The sequence below is a fragment of the Bombina bombina genome, chromosome 5 (genome assembly GCF_027579735.1).
Source record: "Bombina bombina isolate aBomBom1 chromosome 5, aBomBom1.pri, whole genome shotgun sequence".
Classification (NCBI taxonomy): domain Eukaryota; kingdom Metazoa; phylum Chordata; class Amphibia; order Anura; family Bombinatoridae; genus Bombina; species Bombina bombina.
Window position 1 is genome coordinate 290,882,699 of NC_069503.1, and position 19,719 is coordinate 290,902,417.

The 19,719-nt window shown below is 38.4% G+C and overlaps 1 protein-coding gene across 2 annotated transcripts in view; it reads right to left on the minus strand.

Annotated features, from left to right (window-relative positions):
• Positions 1-7,406: 7,406 nt before the first annotated feature.
• PEX1 (peroxisomal biogenesis factor 1) overlaps positions 7,407-19,719 on the minus strand; it is a 145,399-nt gene continuing 133,086 nt past the window's right edge. For both annotated transcript variants that reach the window (XM_053714039.1, XM_053714038.1), the window contains one exon: positions 7,407-7,568. In XM_053714039.1, the coding sequence (XP_053570014.1) occupies positions 7,493-7,568 (76 nt within the window). In that variant the 3' untranslated portion in view covers positions 7,407-7,492. The remainder of the gene's footprint in view (positions 7,569-19,719) is intronic.

Sequence of the window (19,719 nt, forward strand, 5' to 3'; positions counted from 1 at the left end):
TCTATTGTAGACATATAATGTCCTTGCTGAACAAAAGCCAGAATAGTCCTTATAGTCACCATCTTGAAAGTTGGTACTCTTACATAACGATTCAAATTTTTCAGATCCAGAACTGGTCTGAATGAATTTTCTTTCTTTGGGACAATGAATAGATTTAAATAAAACCCCAGACCTTGTTCCTGAAAAGGAACCGGCATGATTACCCCTGAAACCTCCAGGTCTGAAACACACTTCAGGAAAGCCTGAGCTTTTACTGGATTTACTGGGATGCGTGAGAGAAAAAAATCTTCTCACAGGAGGTCTTACTCTGAATCCTATTCGGTACCCCTGAGAGACAATGCTCTGAATCCATTGATTTTGGACAGAATTTGCCAAAACATCCTTGAAAAACCTTAATCTTCCCCCTACCAGCTGAGCTGGAATGAGGGCCGCACCTTCATGCAGACTTAGGGGCTGACTTTGGTTTCTTAAAAGGCTTGGATTTATTCCAACGTGAGGAAGGCTTCCAATTGGAAACAGTTTCCTTGGGGGAAGGATTAGGTTTTTGTTCCTTATTTTGACGAAAGGAACGAAAACGATTAGACGCCTTAGATTTACCCTTAGGTTTTTTATCCTGAGGCAAAAAAACTCCCTTCCCCCCAGTAACAGTTGAAATAATAGAATCCAACTGAGAATCAAATAAATTATTACCTTGGAAAGAAAGAGATAGTAATCTAGACTTAGATGTCATATCAGCATTCCAAGATTTAAGCCACAAAGCTCTTCTAGCTAAAAAACTAAATTTATGCATACCTGATAAATTACTTTCTTTTACTATATGACGAGTCCACGGATTTCATCCTTACTTAAGGGATATTAACCACCTGCTAACAGGAAGTGGCAAAGAGCACCACAGCAGAGCTGTATCTATAGCCCCTCCCCTTCCCCTCCACCCTCAGTCTTTCGGCCGAAGGTATAGGAAGAGAAAAAGGAAAGGTTAAAAGGTGCAGAGGTGACTGAAGTTTAGAAAAAATATAAAGAAAAACTGTCTTAAAAAGAACAGGGTGGGCCGTGGACTCGTCATATCGTAAAAGAAAGTAATTTATCAGGTAAGCATAAATTTAGTTTTCTTTTACAAAGATAAGACGAGTCCACAGATTTCATCCTTACTTGTGGGAAACCAATACCAAAGCAATAGGACACGGATGAAAGGGAGGGACAAGATAGGAACCTAAACAGAAGGCACCACTGCTTGAAGAACCTTTCTCCCAAAAATAGCCTCAGAAGAAGCAAAAGTATCAAATTTGTAAAATTTGGAAAAAGTGTGAAGGGACGACCAAGTCGCAGCCTTACAAATCTGTTCAACAGATGCATCGTTTTTAAAAGCCCATGTGGAAGCCACAGCCCTAGTAGAATGAGCCGTAATTCTTTCAGGAGGCTGCTGTCCAGCAGTCTCATATGCCAGGCGGATGATACTTCTCAGCCAAAAAGAAAGAAAGGTAGCTGTAGCTTTCTGACCCCTTGTAGGTTGTAAAAGAAACCCCTGATTAACAAATAATTTCTTTAGTAGACCCTCTAATTTCTTATCCATAGGGTCTTTGAAAGCACAACTATCCTCAATGGGTATAGTAGTACGCTTAGCTAGGGTAGATATAGCTCCCTCTACCTTAGGGACCATTTGCCATGAGTCCCGAATGGTATCTGATATGGAAATATTTTCTTAAGATTAGGAGGGGGAGAAAACGGTATACCTGGTCTATCCCATTCCTTTCTAATAATTTCTGAAATTCTCTTAGGAACCGGAAAAACATCAGTGTAAGTAGGTACTTCCAAATATTTATCCATTTTACACAATTTCTCTGGAGGAGAATCACAAGTCGCTAAAACCTCCCTAAGTAACAGGCGGAGGTGTTCAAGCTTAAATTTAAATGACATAGCATCCGAATCTGTCTGAGGTAAAACATTCCCTGAATCAGAAATTTCACCCTCAGACAGTAATTCCCTGAAATTCAGAGCACTGTGAGGGAACATCGGAAATAGCTAATAAAGCATCAGAGGATTCCTCTGTAAGAGTAGTTGACATAACTGCAGCCATCTCCTGCAGAGTAAAATAATTTGACGCACTAGAAGTACTTGGCGCGGCTTGTGTGGGCGTTAAAGGTTGTGACACTTGGGTAGAATTGGATGGCATATCCTGATTCTCTTCAGACTGAGAATCTTCCTTCGGCACACTTTCTTTATTTAAAATATGCTTTTTACATTGTAAGGCCCTTTCAGTACAAAAGTTACACAATGTTAGAGGGGGTTGCACAATAGCTTCTAAACACATAGAACAATGAGAATCCTTAATGTCAGACATGTTGAACAGACTAGTAATACCACAAAAGTCATTTAAACACTTATTTATTGCATAAAATAAACTTTAGCAAAAACGTGTGCTGTGCCTTTAAGAAAAGAAAAAAAGTGAATTTTTTTTCCAAAATGATCAAATAACGTTAAATTATCTCAAATTTTAACCTAAGATCGTTGGTTTATCCAAAAATTACTGCACCCTGAAGCAAGGGCAGAAATAAGGCTCTAAAGTACTAATATCAACATTTAGCCAATTTATAGACAAAAATACCCTCTGCACCTTGTCAACAGCTCTGCCCCCAGGGTACTTCGAAATAACTTTCCAACACTTCAGACCAGCTTGCACAGTCCAGGAGCCACCGGAGTTACTGCTTATCTGAGCGCGCGAAAATAGGCCACGCCCCTTAAGGTCGATGCCGAAATAGGCCCAAACACAACCCCATGGAAAGCGGTTTCACACCTAAGTATAAACAGCTAGTGCCATACAACCCCTCATATGCACCAGTAAACAAATATATAAATGTCAGAAAAAACGTTATATATCGTTATTTTTATAATGCCCATAGTGTCACACAATGCCCATAAGTCAACCATTAAATAAAATTAAATAAAATTAGGGATTCCAGTAATACCCTTTATATAACATAGGAATACTGCTTACCCCATTCCCATACAGGGAAATAAATGCCAGCCAGTTCTGATATATCAAGTCTCCTCAGAAAAAAAGGCTGCACATACCTTAATGCTGCTTGTAGCATGAAACCGGTCTCCACACTGAAGATGTCTCATGGTTACCTTGAGAAGTCTTGTGGGAACCAGCGTGGATCTTAGTTACAACTGCTAAGATCATCAACCTCAGGGCAGAAATCTTCTTTCATATCCCCCTGAGGAAAATAGTACTCACCGGTACCATTTAAAATAAAAAACTTCTTGATTAAAGAAACTAAAACTAACACCTCACTTTACCATGTCTTCCTAGTATAACACAGGCAAAGAGAATGACTGAGGGTGGAGGGGAAGGGGAGGGGCTATATATACAGCTCTGCTGTGGTACTCTTTGCCACTTCCTGTTAGCAGGAGGTTAATATCCCACAAGTAAGGATGAAATCCGTGGACTCGTCATATATTTGTAAAAGAAAAGCTAAAGACATGGATCTAACATCAATTTTGATAATATCAAAAATTGCATCACAAATAAAATGATTAGCATGTTGTAGTAAACGAACAATGCTATATAAGTCAGAATCCAATTCTTGTTGCGCTAAATTCTCCAACCAAAAGGTTGAAGCAGCTGCAACATCAGCCAAAGAAATTGCAGGCCTAAGAAGACCTGAATATAAATAGGCTTTCCTTAGATAAGATTCAAGCTTCCAATCTAAAGGATCTTTAAGGATTAAAAGGAGTACCCGGCTTATTCCATTCCTTAGAAATCATATCAGAAATAGCATCAGGAATAGGAAAAAACTCTGGAGTAACCACAGGAGGTTTAAAAACAGAATTTAAACGTTTACTAGTTTTAATATCAAGAGGACTAGCTTCCTCAATATCCAAAGTAATTAACACTTCTTTTAACAAAAAACGCATATATTCCATTTTAAATAAATAAGTAGATTTGTCAGTGTCAATATCTGAGGAAGGATCTTCTGAATCAGATAGATCCTCAGCAGAGGTGGATAATTCATTATGTTGTCTGTCATTTGAAATTTCATCAACTTTATGAGAAGTTTTAAAAAACCTCTTACGCTTATTAGAAGGCGGAAATGCATACAAAGCCTTCTGAATAGAATCAGTAACAAATTCTTTAAAATTCATAGGTATATCATGTACATTAGAAGTTGAAGGAACTGCAACCGGCAATGTACTATTACTGATGGACACTATCTGCATGTAAAAGTTTATCATGGCAACTAATACAAATGACATTAGGAGATATAATATCCACAATTTTACGACAAATGCACTTAGCTTTGGTAGAACCGATGTCAGGCAGCAAAGCTCCAACAGATACTTCTGAGGCAGGATCAGATTGAGACATCTTGCAGAATGTAAAAGAAAAAACAACATATAAAGCAAAATTATCAATTTCCTTATATGACAGTTTCAGGAATGGGAAAAAATGCAAATAGCATAGCCCTCTGACATAGAAAAAGGCAAGAGGCAAACAGCAATGGGGCAAATAAATAATGAAAAAAGTTTGGCGCCAAGTATGACGCACAACGTAACTTAAAAATTTTTTGGCGCCAACCATGTCCGGAAATGACACACTCGCGTCACTACGCAACCCTGTGTGAAACCTCTGCGTCAATTACGATGCCGGAAATGACGAACTTGCGTCAACGGACGTGCCTTTCACGCCAAAAAATTCTCATGCCAAGAATGACGCAATAAAGTGTAGCATTTGGCGCACCCGCGAGCCTAAGTCAGCCCGCAATTTGAAACAAAGTAGTCAATTGAAAAAAAGACTAAACCCCAGGTAAGAAAAAAATATTTCTTAATATTAACTTTCCCCAAATATGAAACTGACAATCTGCAAAAGGAAATACATGAACCTGACTCATGGCAAATATAAGTACAATACATATATTTAGAACTTTATATAAATGCATAAAGTGCCAAACCATAGCTGAGGTGTCTTAAGTAATAAAAACATACTTACCCAAAGACACCCATCCACATATAGCAGATAGCCAAACCAGTACTGAAACAGTTATCAGTAGAGGTAATGGTATATGAGAGTATATCGTCGATCTGAAAAGGGAGGTAGGAGATGAATCTCTACGACCGATAACAGAGAACCTATGAAAAAGACCCCCGTTAGGAAAATCATTGCATTCAATAGGTGATACTCTCCACAACCCTCTGACATTCACTGTACTCTGAGAGGAATCGGGCTTCAAAATGCTGAGAAGCGCATGTCAACGTAGAAATCTTAGCACAAACTTACTTCACCACCTCCATAGGAGACAAAGTTTGTAAAACTGAATTGTGGGTGTGGTGAGGGGTGTATTTATAGGCATTTTGAAGTTTGGGAAACTTTGCCCCTCCTGGTAGGATTGTATATCCCATACGTCACTAGCTCATGGACTCTTGCCAATTACATGAAAGAAATGACACACTCGCGTCACAGATGACGCAACCTTGTGAAGGACACAGTGTCAACTAAGATGCCGGAAATTACGAATTTGCGTCAACGAACGTAACTTTGCGCCAAAAAATCTCGTGCCAAGAATGACGCCATAAACTTTGGCATTTTGAGCCCTCGCGAGCCTAATTCTGCCCGCAAATTTAAAAGTCAGTCAATTGAAAAAGAGACTATACCCCAGGTAAGAAATTTTTTTTCATAAAAAAGCATTTCCCAGATATGAAACTGACAGTCTGCAAAAAGGAAATATACTGAAAACCTGAATCATGGCAAATATAAGTACAATACATATATTTAGAACGTTATATAAATACATAAAGTGCCAAACCATAGCTGAGAGTGTCTTAAGTAATAAAAACATACTTACCAAAAGACACCCATCCACATATAGCAGATTGCCAAACCAGTACTGAAACAGTTATCAGTAGAGGTAATGGAATATGAGAGTATATCGTCGATCTGAAAAGGGAGGTGCGAGATGAAGCTCTACGACCGATAACAGAAAACATATGAAATAGATCCCCATGAGGAACAACCATTGCATTCAATAGGTGATACTCCCATCACATCCCTCTGACATTCACTGTACTCTGAGAGGAATCAGGCTTCAAAAATGCTGAGAAGCGCATATCAACGTAGTAATCTTAGCACAAACTTACTTCACCAACTCCATAGGAGGCAAAGTTTGTAAAAACTGAATTTTGGGTGTGGTGAGGGGTGTATTTATAGGCATTTTGAGGTTTGGGAAACTTTGCCCCTCCTGGTAGGATTGTATATCCCATACGTCACTAGCTCATGAACTCTTGCCAATTACATGAAAGAAAAGGGTAATCCTTTTATCATGAGGGGTATTTTTTGTGCTTTGTATGCGTATGACAAAAGCTAATAATAATTATTAGCTTTTGTAATACAACATATTTACAGCCAGAAGGTGTTATTCTGCTGAAATAAATGAATGACAAAAGGAAGCCTTTATCCTTTTTTTTATATCTGTGAATACATTTGTGAATAGTTTAATTCACTTCCAGTTATTACAGGAATGGAAAAAAAACAACACAATTATCCGAATTAAAATACAGTATAGGGAAAATGGGCTAAATAGGCTGTGAAAAGATTTTCACTAGAAATAACATTTTATGGATATTTCAAAAGGTGTTGATGATTGAATTTCTAATGGAGTACTTCAAATAAGTGGTCAGTCACTAGTGGATTTTCCTCAGTACCTTTGCCTTTTTTCTTTAGCTGCAAGCTCCATCTGAATTATGAAAAAAAAATGTTGGGTTTCATATCCCTTTAAGGAAAAGAGTATTAAGAACTAAGATTTTATACAAAAAAAACTAAACATGGAGATCCCTTAGCAAGTAATTAAAGGGACATAAGAGCCAAACATTTTCTTTCATGATTCAGATAAAAAAATTTTTTTTCAATGTTCTTCTATTACCAAATTTACTTCATATTGGTGGTATCCCTTGTTAAAAGCAAATATGTAGGATGTAGGAGCGTGCACATGCCTGGAATACTATAATATGAGTCCATTAAAAACCTTTTTTAATTGTATGCTCTGTATGAATCATCAAAGAAAAAATTTGGGTTTTATATCCCTCTTAGGTCTTTGAGTTACAAATATTTTCCTTATATAGTGATCATTATTATGATGATTTAGTCAGTTTTTTTTTAACAAGACCTGCTACTATGGTGATGAGAAACATCTGTTTTTGGCTCTTACACTACATTGGTGATGATGGTTTCCTTTCTGCGTTGATTTTCTTGATTCGCAAAGATCATATTAGTGTGTTAAAAACACATTCTAAAAGACGCTTTGAGGGCCACCAGTTTTCTTTACCGTTCCAACATCCAATTTTCTCTGTGAAGTTTTAAAGCACCCTTCATACAATATTGAACATGCAATACCATAAAAAGTCCGGACCATTAATAAAAAATAAATCAATTTATTCATTCTAAATTAAGTTTACATAATTAAATACAATTTTGATGGACTGAAACCCAGAATAGCAGGTGTCATGCTAAGGTTACTTTCTGGCCTCTTTTAAAAGTGTCTTCACTTGATGTCTTCGGATTTTTAAATTTTTCATAACTAGAAAGAAAAAAAAAAAAGGTATTTACTCAACCCAATAGTTAGAGCTAAACATGTTATTACTTTAATACAGGTTCCTCAATATTTTCTTAACATGAAAAAAATTACTCATATGCTAAAGAAATTTAGTAAACTCCCAGTTAACCAGCACCCATGGGGATTGGTAGATTCCGGATAAGTGTAGTTTCTGGTTGCTTGAGAGTCACTATTAAAAATAGGCCTAACTAGTTCTATAACCCATACTATACTATAAACGCTGTATTTACTTGATATTAATATTTAAATACAGTAAATAAAAGCAAATTATTACTTAATAGTAATGCCGCCTCCATTCAGTCCCGGGCACCCAGTGGCAGTGTGATGTCTAATTCTCAGACTGCCTTGTGTTTACAAATTTCAAGAGCAGTTATGTAAGGTCTGGAGGCATGAAAAGGGCGTGCTTTCACCTTCGAGAACCCACTATAGAGAAAGATGTGTTCATTTTGAATGTACAGTCTGTTTGATTTTTTTCGTCTGGTTGCTTAAAGGGACAGTCAAGTCCAAAAAAAACTTTCATGTTTCAAATAGGGCATGTAATTTTAAACAACTTTCCAATTTACTTTTATCACCAATTTTTCTTTGCTCTTTTGGAATTCTTACTTGAAAGCTAGACCTAGGAAGGCTCATATGATAATTTCTAAGCCCTTGAAGGCCGCCTCTAATCACATGTTTTTGTATTTGCTTTTCACAGCAGGGGAGAGCTAGTTCAGGTAAACCTTATAGATAACATTGTGAGCATGCCCGTGGATTGTGGCAGACACTGCACTAATTGGCTAAAATGAAAGTCAATAGATAATAAATAAAATGTCATGTGATCAGGGGTTTGTCAGAAGAGGCTTAGATACAAGTTAATCACAGAGGTAAAAAGTGTATTATTATAACTGTGTTGGTTATGCAAAACTGGGGAATGGGTAATAAAGGGATTATCTATCTTTTAAAACAACAAAAATTCTGGTGTTAACTGTCCCTTTAAGAGTGCTGGTTGCTTGAGTTCCGGTTAACTGAGAGTTTACTGTAGTATACAATAAATCTAGCTACAAAACAGATCTGCATATTTACAACTATTTTTCAGGCATCTCGGCTAGATAGTAACATAACTCTTATAAACCGCTAAAATGGTAAGTCGTAAAAGTGCAAAGTGTTTAAAAATTATTGGGCAAAAATGAAAAGAGGTTATTTCTATATCGCTATTGTGTTATATTTCTATGGTATATTAGTATCTTCTTTCATGTGTTGATTTAAATCTACCAACCAAAATTCAGAGTTAAAACTATACAAACAAAAACAGAATTTATACTTACCGATAAATTTCTTTCTTTCAGGATGATGAGAATCCATAGGTTTCTATAACATGTGGGATATATTTCCCGCCACCAGGAGGAGGTAAAGAACCCTCACAAGAGCTTTAAATCCCTCCCACCTCCTTTCCCCACAAAGCCGAGCAGAGGAGAGAGACAAATAGATAGGAAAGACAGAAATCAGGGTTAAGAGGTGCAAATAAGAACTGTTGCCCATATAGCAAAGCATGCAAGTGGGTCCTAAGGATTCTCATCATCCCAAAAGCAAGAAATGTATTGGTAAGTATAAATTCTGTTTTCTTTCGTAAGATGATCAGAGTCCATAGGTGTCCATAACATGCGAGATACAATACCCAAGCTTAGAGTCCATGTTAAGGATGGGTGGGAAAAAATGATGACAGTTCCTATTTGCTGGACACTAAGACCTGAATGAATTTCCTGCCAAAAGCAGCTTCAGAAGAAGCATAAATATCAAAATGATAAAATTTAGAAAAGGTATGGAGAAAAGACCAAAGTTGCTGCCTTGCAAATCTGTTCCAAGGAAGCGTAATTTATGAAGGCCCAGAAAGTAGATACTAATCTAGTGGAATGAGCAGTTACTCTTTTTGGCAGCAGTTGTCCTGCAACCAAGTAAGCCTTATGAATAGTTTGCTTCAGCCTTTTGACCCTTTATGGAATCTGAAAATTGGACAAATGAGCTACAAGTCTGTCTAAAATATTTAGTGGTCTGAAGATAAAATTTAAAGGCTCTGACCACATCCAAATTGTGTAGTAGGTGTTCCTTAGAGTTAGAAGGATTTGGACAAAGTGAAGGAACCACAATGTCCTGATTAATATTTTCTGAAGACACTACCTTCAAAAGAAAATCATATTTAGTCCGAAGGACCGCTTTATCCTGATGAAAAAACAAAAAGGGGGATCAGAAGATAATTCAGAAACTCGACTAGAGACAATAACTTTAGGTCCAAAGTATGCATAGTTCAAAGGGGGGACCTTGCAAAACAGAATGAACCAGATTCAAATTCCAAGAGGGAGAAATAGGAATAATAGGGTGAATTCTACCAAGGCTTGCACAAAAGTTTGAGGCAACTTAGCCAGTTTTTTATGAAACAAAACAGATAATGCCAATAGACCCTTACCCAGTCCATCCTGAAGGAACTGAAGAATTCTGGGGATTCTAAAAGATTTCCAAGAGAAACCTCTAGAAAAAATGATGCTCCAAGGGTCAAATAGTGACTTTCCCTCCACCATGAGATGAAGAGATGAGATTTATCTGCTGTTCCAGTTGGAAACAATCCTTTGACCATTGTTGATGCACGGACAATTGGAGAGGACGAAGATGTAAACGAGCAAAAGGTACGGCATCAGGCGCTGCCACCATAAGACTCACTACTTCCATACATTGGACTACAGAAGGAGAATGAGCCATCTATATGGAACAACAGGCAGTCTCAAGTTTGGTTCTGCAAATATCTGTGAGAAACAAATGCATATAAACAGAGTCTATTATCATTTCCAGAAAAACCACCCTTGTGGCTGGAGATAAGGAAAAAGACTATTCTGTGGGTATGAGCAGTAGCCAGAGAAAGAGATGGAGCGTGGATCAAAATATCACCCAAATAAGGGGCAATGGAGATTCCCTGTGCTCTGATCACTGCTAAGAGAGCCCCTAATACATTTGTGAAGATACGTGGGGCAGTGGCCAAACCGAAGAGGAGGGCCACAAATTGGAAATCACCAAAATTACAAGTTGTGTGTAAATAACGCAAAAAAAATATAGCGGTATCGCACTCTCCGTAGCGCTGCCATTAAAAGTTACTGAAAAACCTTCTTTTGTTGTGCGGTATGGTGTGATAAGTTCCATAACGTACAAAACCCAAGGCCTGACTTGACATGCTTGTGCACAATTTCCCCCCATAGAATGAATGGAGAGAAAGTGTTAGAATGGTGATCGTCGTAACCCAATCCCTATTGATGTCTATGGGGAAAAGAAAGTTATGTAAAAACCCAACACCCTCAAATAAACCCTAGGGGGCGATTTATCACGGTCCATATGGGGCCGTATACCACTGTTTTTCCACACGGGCCTTCAGGCTCGCTGGAAACAGGAGTTAAGAAGCCTCCTTAACTCGTACGCCTCCTCTGAGGCGGCGGACATCAATCCGTCCGATCTCATACGATCGGGTTGATTGACACCCCATGCTAACGGCGAATCTGCAGGGGGCGGCATTGTACAAACAGTTCACCAGAACTGCTTGTGCAATGACAAATGCAGACAGCGTATGCTGTCGGCATTTATCGATGATAAATCGGCCCCCAAGTCTAAATACCCCTAAACCGCCGCCCCTGCATCGCTGACACCTAAATAAATCTATTAACCCCTAAACCACTGGCCCCCACATCGCTACTACTATAAAGCTATTAACCCCTAAACCGCCAGCCCTCTACATGGCTACTACTATAATAAAACTATTAACCCCTAAACCGCTGGCCCCTCACATCGCTACTACTATAATAAAACTATTAACCCCTAAACCTAACTAGCCCCTATTTTTAAATTAAAATTTACAATATAACTATCTTTAAAAAAAAAAACATACGGCCAGATTACGAGTTTCGCGTTATGAGGGGTGCGGTGTTAACTTGCACGTTATTGTCACCGCTCACTTACCTACAGCGCTGGTATTACAGGTTTTTCTAAACCCAGCGTTAAAAGGCAAGAAGTGAGCGTAGAGCAAAATTGAGCTCCATACCGCACTCCAATACCAGCGCTGCTTAAGTCAGCGGTGAGCTGGTTGTACGTGCTCGTGCACGATTTCCCCATAGACATCAATGGGGAGAGCCGGCTGAGAAAAAGTCTGACACCTGCAAAAAAGCAGCGTAAAGCTCAGTATCGCAGCCCCATTGATTCCTATGGGGAAACACATTTTATGTTTACACCTAACACCCTAACATGAACCCCGAGTCTAAACACCCCTAATCTTACACTTATTAACCCCTAATCTGCCGCTCCGGACATCGCCGCCACCTATATTATACTTATGAACCCCTAATTTGCTGCCCCCAACATCGCCGACACCTACAGTACATTATATTTATTAACCCCTAAACCGCCGTACTCCCGCATCGCAAACACTAGTTAAATATTATTAACCCCTAATCTGCCGACCCTAACATCGCTGCCACCTACCTACATTTTATTAACCCCAAATCTGCCGCCCCCAACGTCGCCGCCACATTTATTAACCCCTAACTTAAATATAATTTAAATAAATCTAAATACAAATTACTATCATTACCTAAATAATTCCTATTTAAAACTAAATACTTACCTATAAAATAAACCCTAAACTAGCTACAATATAACTAATAGTTACTAGTTGAATCTAGCTTAGGGTTTATTTTTATTTTACAGGCAAGTTTGTATTTATTTTAACTAGGTAGAATAGTTACTAAATAGTTATTAACTATTTAATAACTACCTAGCTAAAATAAATACAAATTTACCTGTAAAATAAAACCTAACCTAAGTTACACTAACACTATACTACAATTAAATAAATTACCTAAATTAAATACAATTAACTAAATTACAAAAAAACAAACACTAAATTACAGAAAATAAAAAACAAATTACAAAATCTTTAAACTAATTACACCTAATCTAATAGGCTAGGCCTATCAAAATAAAAAAAGCCCACCCAAACTAAAAAAAAACCTAGCCTAACCTAAACTACCAATAGCCCTTAACAGGGCCTTTAGCTGGGCATTGCCCCAAAGAAATCAGCTCTTTTACCTGTAAAAAAAAAAATACAAACAACCCCCCGAACAGTAAAACCCACCACCCACACAACCAACCCCCCAAATAAAACCCTAACTAAAAAAAAATCTAAGCTCCCCATTGCCCTGAAAAGGGCATTTGGATGGGCATTGCCCTTAAAAGGGCATTTAGCTCTATTGCGGCCCAAAGCCCTAACCAAAAAAAAAAAACCCACCCAATACACCCTTAAAAAATCCTAACACTAACCTCCGAAGATCCACTTACCGGGAGAAGTCTTCATCCAAGCGGTAAGATGTCCTCAACAAAGCCGGCATAAGTGGTCCTCCAGATGGGCAGAAGTGGTCCTCCAGACGGGCAGAAGTGGTCCTCCAGATGGCATCCTCTATCTTCATCCTTCCGACGCGTAACGGCTCCATCTTCAAGACATCCGGTGTGGAGCATCCTCTTCAATCGACGACTTCTTGTTGAATGAAGGCTCCTTTAAATGACGTCATCCAAGATGGCGTCCCTTAGATTCCGATTGGCTGATAGAATTCTATCAGCCAATCGGAATTAAGGTTGAAAAAATCCTATTGGCTGATGCAATCAGCCAATAGGATTGAACTTCAATCCTATTGGCTAATCCAATCAGCCAATAGGATTGAGCTTGCATTATCTTGGCTGTTCCAATCAACCAACAGAATGCAAATTCAATGGTTGTGTGGGTGCTGGGTTTTACTGTTGGGGGGGTTGTTTTTATTTTTTTTCACAGGTAAAAGAGCTGATTTCTTTGGGCCAATGTCCCGCAAAAGGCCCTTTTAAGGGCTATTGATAGTTTAGTTTAGGCTAGTTTTTTTTTTATTTTGGGTGGGCTTTTTTTTATTTTAATAGGGCTATTAGATTAGGTGTAATTAGTTTAAAGATCTTGTAATTTGTTTTTTATTTTCTGTAATTTAGTGTTTGTTTATTTGTTTTTTTGTAATTTAGCTAATTGTTTTGAATTTAGTTAATTGTATTTAATTTCGGAATTTATTTAATTGTAGTGTAGTGTTAGGTGTTAGTGTAACTTAGGTTAGGTTTTATTTTACAGGTAAATTTGTATTTATTTTAGCTAGGCAGTTGTTAAATAGTTAATAACTATTTAGTAACTATTCTACCTAGTTAAAATAAATACAAACTTCCCTGTAAAATAAAAATAAACCCTAAGCTAGCTTCATTGTAACTATTAGTTATATTGTAGCTATCTTAGGGTTTATTTTATAGGTAAGTATTTAGTTTTAAATAGGAATTACTTAGGTAATGATAGTCATTTTTATTTATATTTATTTGAATTATATTTAAGTTAGGGGGTGTTAGGGTTAGACTTAGATTTATGGGTTAATAAATTTAATATAGTGGCGGCGACGTTGGGGGCGGCAGATTAGGGGTTAATAAATGTAGGTAGGTGGCGGCGATGTTAGGGACAGCAGATTAGGGGTTAATATTATATAACTAATGTTTGCGAGGCAAGAGTGCGGCGGTTTAGGGGTTAATATGTTTATTATAGTGGCGGCGATGTCGGGAGTGGCAGATTAGTGGTTAATAATTTTATTTTAGTGTTCGCGATGTGGGAGGGCCTCGGTTTAGGGGATTAATAGGAAGTTTATGGGTGTTAGTGTACTTTTAAGCACTTAAGTTATGAGTTTTATGCTACAGTGTTGTAGTGTAAAACTCATAACTACTGACTTTAGAATGCGTTACAAATCTTGACGGGGTAGGCTGTACTGCTCACTTTTTGGCCTCCCAGGACAAGCTTGTAATACCGGCGCTATGGAAGTCCCATAGAAAACATAATTTATGTAAGAACTTACCTGATAAATTCATTTCTTTCATATTAGCAAGAGTCCATGAGCTAGTGACGTATGGGATATACATTCCTACCAGGAGGGGCAAAGTTTCCCAAACCTCAAAATGCCTACAAATACACCCCTCACCACACCCACAAATCAGTTTAACGCATAGCCAAAAAGTGGGGTGATAAGAAAAAAGTGCAAAAGCATAAAAAATAAGGAATTGGAATAATTGTGCTTTATATAAAAAAATCATAACCACCACAAAAAAGGGTGGGCCTCATGGACTCTTGCTAATATGAAAGAAATTAATTTATCAGGTAAGTTCTTACATTAATTATGTTTTCTTTCATGTAATTAGCAAGAGTCCATGAGCTAGTGACGTATGGGATAATGAATACCCAAGATGTGGATCTTCCACGCAAGAGTCACTAGAGAGGGAGGGATAAAATAAAGACAGCCAATTCCGCTGAAAATAATCCACACCCAAAACAAAGTTTAAATCTTATAATGAAAAAAACTGAAATTATAAGCAGAAGAATCAAACTGAAACAGCTGCCTGAAGTACTTTTCTACCAAAAACTGCTTCAGAAGAAGAAAACACATCAAAATGGTAGAATTTAGTAAAAGTATGCAAAGAAGACCAAGTTGCTGCTTTGCAAATCTGATCAACCGAAGCTTCATTCCTAAACGCCCAGGAAGTAGAAACTGACCTAGTAGAATGAGCTGTAATCCTTTGAGGCGGAGTTTTACCCGACTCGACATAAGCATGATGAATCAAAGACTTTAACCAAGACGCCAAAGAAATGGCAGAGGCCTTCTGACCTTTCCTAGAACCAGAAAAGATAACAAATAGACTAGAAGTCTTTCGTAAATTTTTAGTAGCTTCAACATAATATTTCAAAGCTCTAACTACATCCAAAGAATGCAACGATCTTTCCTTAGAATTCTTAGGATTAGGACACAATGAAGGAACCACAATTTCTCTACTAATGTTGTTAGAATTCACAACCTTAGGTAAAAATTTAAAAGAAGTTCGCAACACCGCCTTATCCTGATGAAAAATCAGAAAAGGAGACTCACAAGAAAGAGCAGATAATTCAGAAACTCTTCTAGCAGAAGAGATGGCCAAAAGAAACAAAACTTTCCAAGAAAGTAATTTAATGTCCAGCGAATGCATAGGTTCAAACGGAGGAGCTTGAAGAGCCCCCAGAACCAAATTCAAACTCCAAGGAGGAGAAATTGACTTAATAACAGGTTTTATACGAACCAAAGCTTGTACAAAACAATGAATATCAGGAAGACTAGCAATCTTTCTGTGAAAAAGAACAGAAAGAGCAGAGATTTGTCCTTTCAAGGAACTTGCAGGCAAACCTTTATCCAAACCATCCTGAAGAAACTGCAAAATTCTAGGAATTCTAAAAGAATGCCAGGAAAAATGATGAGAAAAACACCAAGAAATGTAAAACTTCCAGACTCGATAATATATCTTCCTAGATACAGATTTACGAGCCTGTAACATAGTATTAATCACAGAGTCAGAGAAACCTCTATGACTGAGAATCAAGCGTTCAATCTCCATACCTTCAAATTTAAGGATTTGAGATCCTGATGGAAAAAAGGACCTTGCGATAGAAGGTCTGGTCTTAACGGAAGAGTCCACGGTTGGCAAGTGGCCATCCGGACAAGATCCGCATACCAAAACCTGTGAGGCCATGCTGGAGCCACCAGCAGAACAAACCAGCACTCCTTTAGAATCTTGGAAATCACTCTTGGAAGAAGAACTAGAGGCGGAAAGATATAGGCAGGATGATACTTCCAAGGAAGTGACAATGCATCCACTGCCTCCGCCTGAGGATCCCTGGATCTGGACAGATACCTGGGAAGCTTCTTGTTTAGATGAGAAGCCATCAGATCTATTTCTGGAAGTCCCCACATTTGAACAATCTTAAGAAATACCTCTGGGTGAAGAGACCATTCGCCCGGATGTAACGTTTGGCGACTGAGATAATCCGCTTCCCAATTGTCTATACCTGGGATATGAACCGCAGAAATTAGACAGGAGCTGGATTCCGCCCATATCAGTATTCGAGATACTTCTTTCATAGCCAGAGGACTGTGAGTCCCTCCTTGATGATTGACATATGCCACGGTTGTGACATTGTTCGTCTGAAAACAAATGAACGACTCTCTCTTTAGAAGAGGCCATGACTGAAGAGCTCTGAAAATTGCACGGAGTTCCAAAATGTTGATTGGTAATCTCACCTCCTGAGATTCCCAAACCCCTTGTGCTGTCAGAGACCCCCAAACAGCTCCCCAACCTGTCAGACTTGCATCTGTTGAAATCACAGTCCAGGTCGGAAGAACAAAAACATAATTTATGTAAGAACTTACCTGATAAATTCATTTCTTTCATATTAGCAAGAGTCCATGAGCTAGTGACGTATGGGATATACATTCCTACCAGGAGGGGCAAAGTTTCCCAAACCTCAAAATGCCTATAAATACACCCCTCACCACACCCACAAATCAGTTTAACGAATAGCCAAGAAGTGGGGTGATAAGAAAAAAAGTGCGAAAGCATATAAAATAAGGAATTGGAATAATTGTGCTTTATACAAAAAAATCATAACCACCACAAAAAGGGTGGGCCTCATGGACTCTTGCTAATATGAAAGAAATGAATTTATCAGGTAAGTTCTTACATAAATTATGTTTTCTTTCATGTAATTAGCAAGAGTCCATGAGCTAGTGACATATGGGATAATGACTACCCAAGATGTGGATCTTTCCACGCAAGAGTCACTAGAGAGGGAGGGATAAAATAAAGACAGCCAATTCCTGCTGAAAATAATCCACACCCAAAATAAAGTTTAATGAAAACATAAGCAAAAGATTCAAACTGAAACCGCTGCCTGAAGTACTTTTCTACCAAAAACTGCTTCAGAAGAAGAAAACACATCAAAATGGTAGAATTTAGTAAAAGTATGCAAAGAGGACCAAGTTGCTGCTTTGCAAATCTGATCAACCGAAGCTTCATTCCTAAACGCCCAGGAAGTAGAAACTGACCTAGTAGAATGAGCTGTAATCCTTTGAGGCGGAGTTTTACCCGACTCAACATAGGCATGATGAATTAAAGATTTCAACCAAGATGCCAAAGAAATGGCAGAAGCTTTCTGGCCTTTTCTAGAACCGGAAAAGATAACAAATAGACTAGAAGTTTTTCGGAAAGACTTCGTAGCTTCAACATAATATTTCAAAGCTCTAACAACATCCAAAGAATGCAACGATTTCTCCTTAGAATTCTTAGGATTAGGACATAATGAAGGAACCACAATTTCTCTACTAATGTTGTTGGAATTCACAACCTTAGGTAAAAATTCAAAAGAAGTTTGCAACACCGCCTTATCCTGATGAAAAATCAGAAAAGGAGACTCACAAGAAAGAGCAGATAATTCAGAGACTCTTCTGGAAGAAGAGATCGCCAAAAGGAACAAAACTTTCCAAGAAAGTAATTTAATGTCCAATGAATGCATGGGTTCAAAAGGAGGAGCTTGAAGAGCCCCCAGAACCAAATTCAAACTCCAAGGAGGAGAAATTGACTTAATGACAGGTTTTATACGAACCAAAGCTTGTACAAAACAATGAATATCAGGAATATTAGCAATCTTTCTGTGAAAAAGAACAGAAAGAGCAGAGATTTGTCCTTTCAAGGAACTTGCGGACAAACCTTTATCTAAACCATCCTGAAGAAACTGTAAAATTCTCGGAATTCTAAAAGAATGCCAGAAAAAATGATGAGAAAGACACCAAGAAATATAAGTCTTCCAGACTCTATAATATATCTCTCTAGATACAGATTTACGAGCCTGTAACATAGTATTAATCACAGAGTCAGAGAAACCTCTTTGACCAAGAATCAAGCGTTCAATCTCCATACCTTTAAATTTAAGGATTTGAGATCCTGATGGAAAAAAGGACCTTGCGACAGAAGGTCTGGTCTTAACGGAAGAGTCCACGGTTGGCAAGAGGCCATCCGGACAAGATCCGCATACCAAAACCTGTGAGGCCATGCTGGAGCTACCAGCAGGACAAACAAGCATTCCTTCAGAATCTTGGAGATTACTCTTGGAAGAAGAACTAGAGGCGGAAAGATATAGGCAGGATGATACTTCCAAGGAAGTGATAATGCATCCACTGCCTCCGCCTGAGGATCCCGGGATCTGGACAGATACCTGGGAAGTTTCTTGTTTAGATGAGAAGCCATCAGATCTATTTCTGGAAGTTCCCACATTTGAACAATCTGAAGAAATACCTCTGGGTGAAGAGACCATTCGCCCGGATGCAACGTTTGGCGACTGAGATAATCCGCTTCCCAATTGTCTATACCTGGGATATGAACCGCAGAGATTAGACAGGAGCTGGATTCCGCCCAAACCAGAATTCGAGATACTTCTTTAATAGCCAGAGGACTGTGAGTCCCCCCCTGATGATTGATGTATGCCACAGTTGTGACATTGTCTGTCTGAAAACAAATGAACGATTCTCTCTTCAGAAGAGGACAAGACTGAAGAGCTCTGAAAATTGCACGGAGTTCCAAAATATTGATCGGTAATCTCACCTCCTGAGATTCCCAAACCCCTTGTGCCGTCAGAGACCCCCACACAGCTCCCCAACCTGTAAGACTTGCATCTGTTGAAATTACAGTCCAGGTCGGAAGAACAAAAGAAGCCCCCTGAACTAAACGATGGTGATCTGTCCACCACGTTAGAGAGTGTCGTACAATCGGTTTTAAAGATATTAATTGAGATATCTTTGTGTAATCCCTGCACCATTGGTTCAGCATACAGAGCTGAAGAGGGTCGCATGTGAAAACGAGCAAAGGGGATCGCGTCCGATGCAGCAGACATAAGACCTAAAATTTCCATGCAAAAGGCTACCGAAGGGAATGATTGTGACTGAAGGTTTCGACAAGCTGAAATCAATTTTAGACGTCTCTTGTCTGTCAAAGACAGAGTCATGGACACTGAATCTATCTGGAAACCCAAAAAGGTTACCCTTGTCTGAGGAATCAATGAACTTTTTAGTGAATTGATCCTCCAACCATGATCTTGAAGAAACAACACAAGTTGATTCGTATGAGATTCTGCTAAATGTGAAGACTGAGCAAGTACCAAGATATCGTCCAAATTAGGAAAAACCACAATACCCTGTTCTCTGATTAC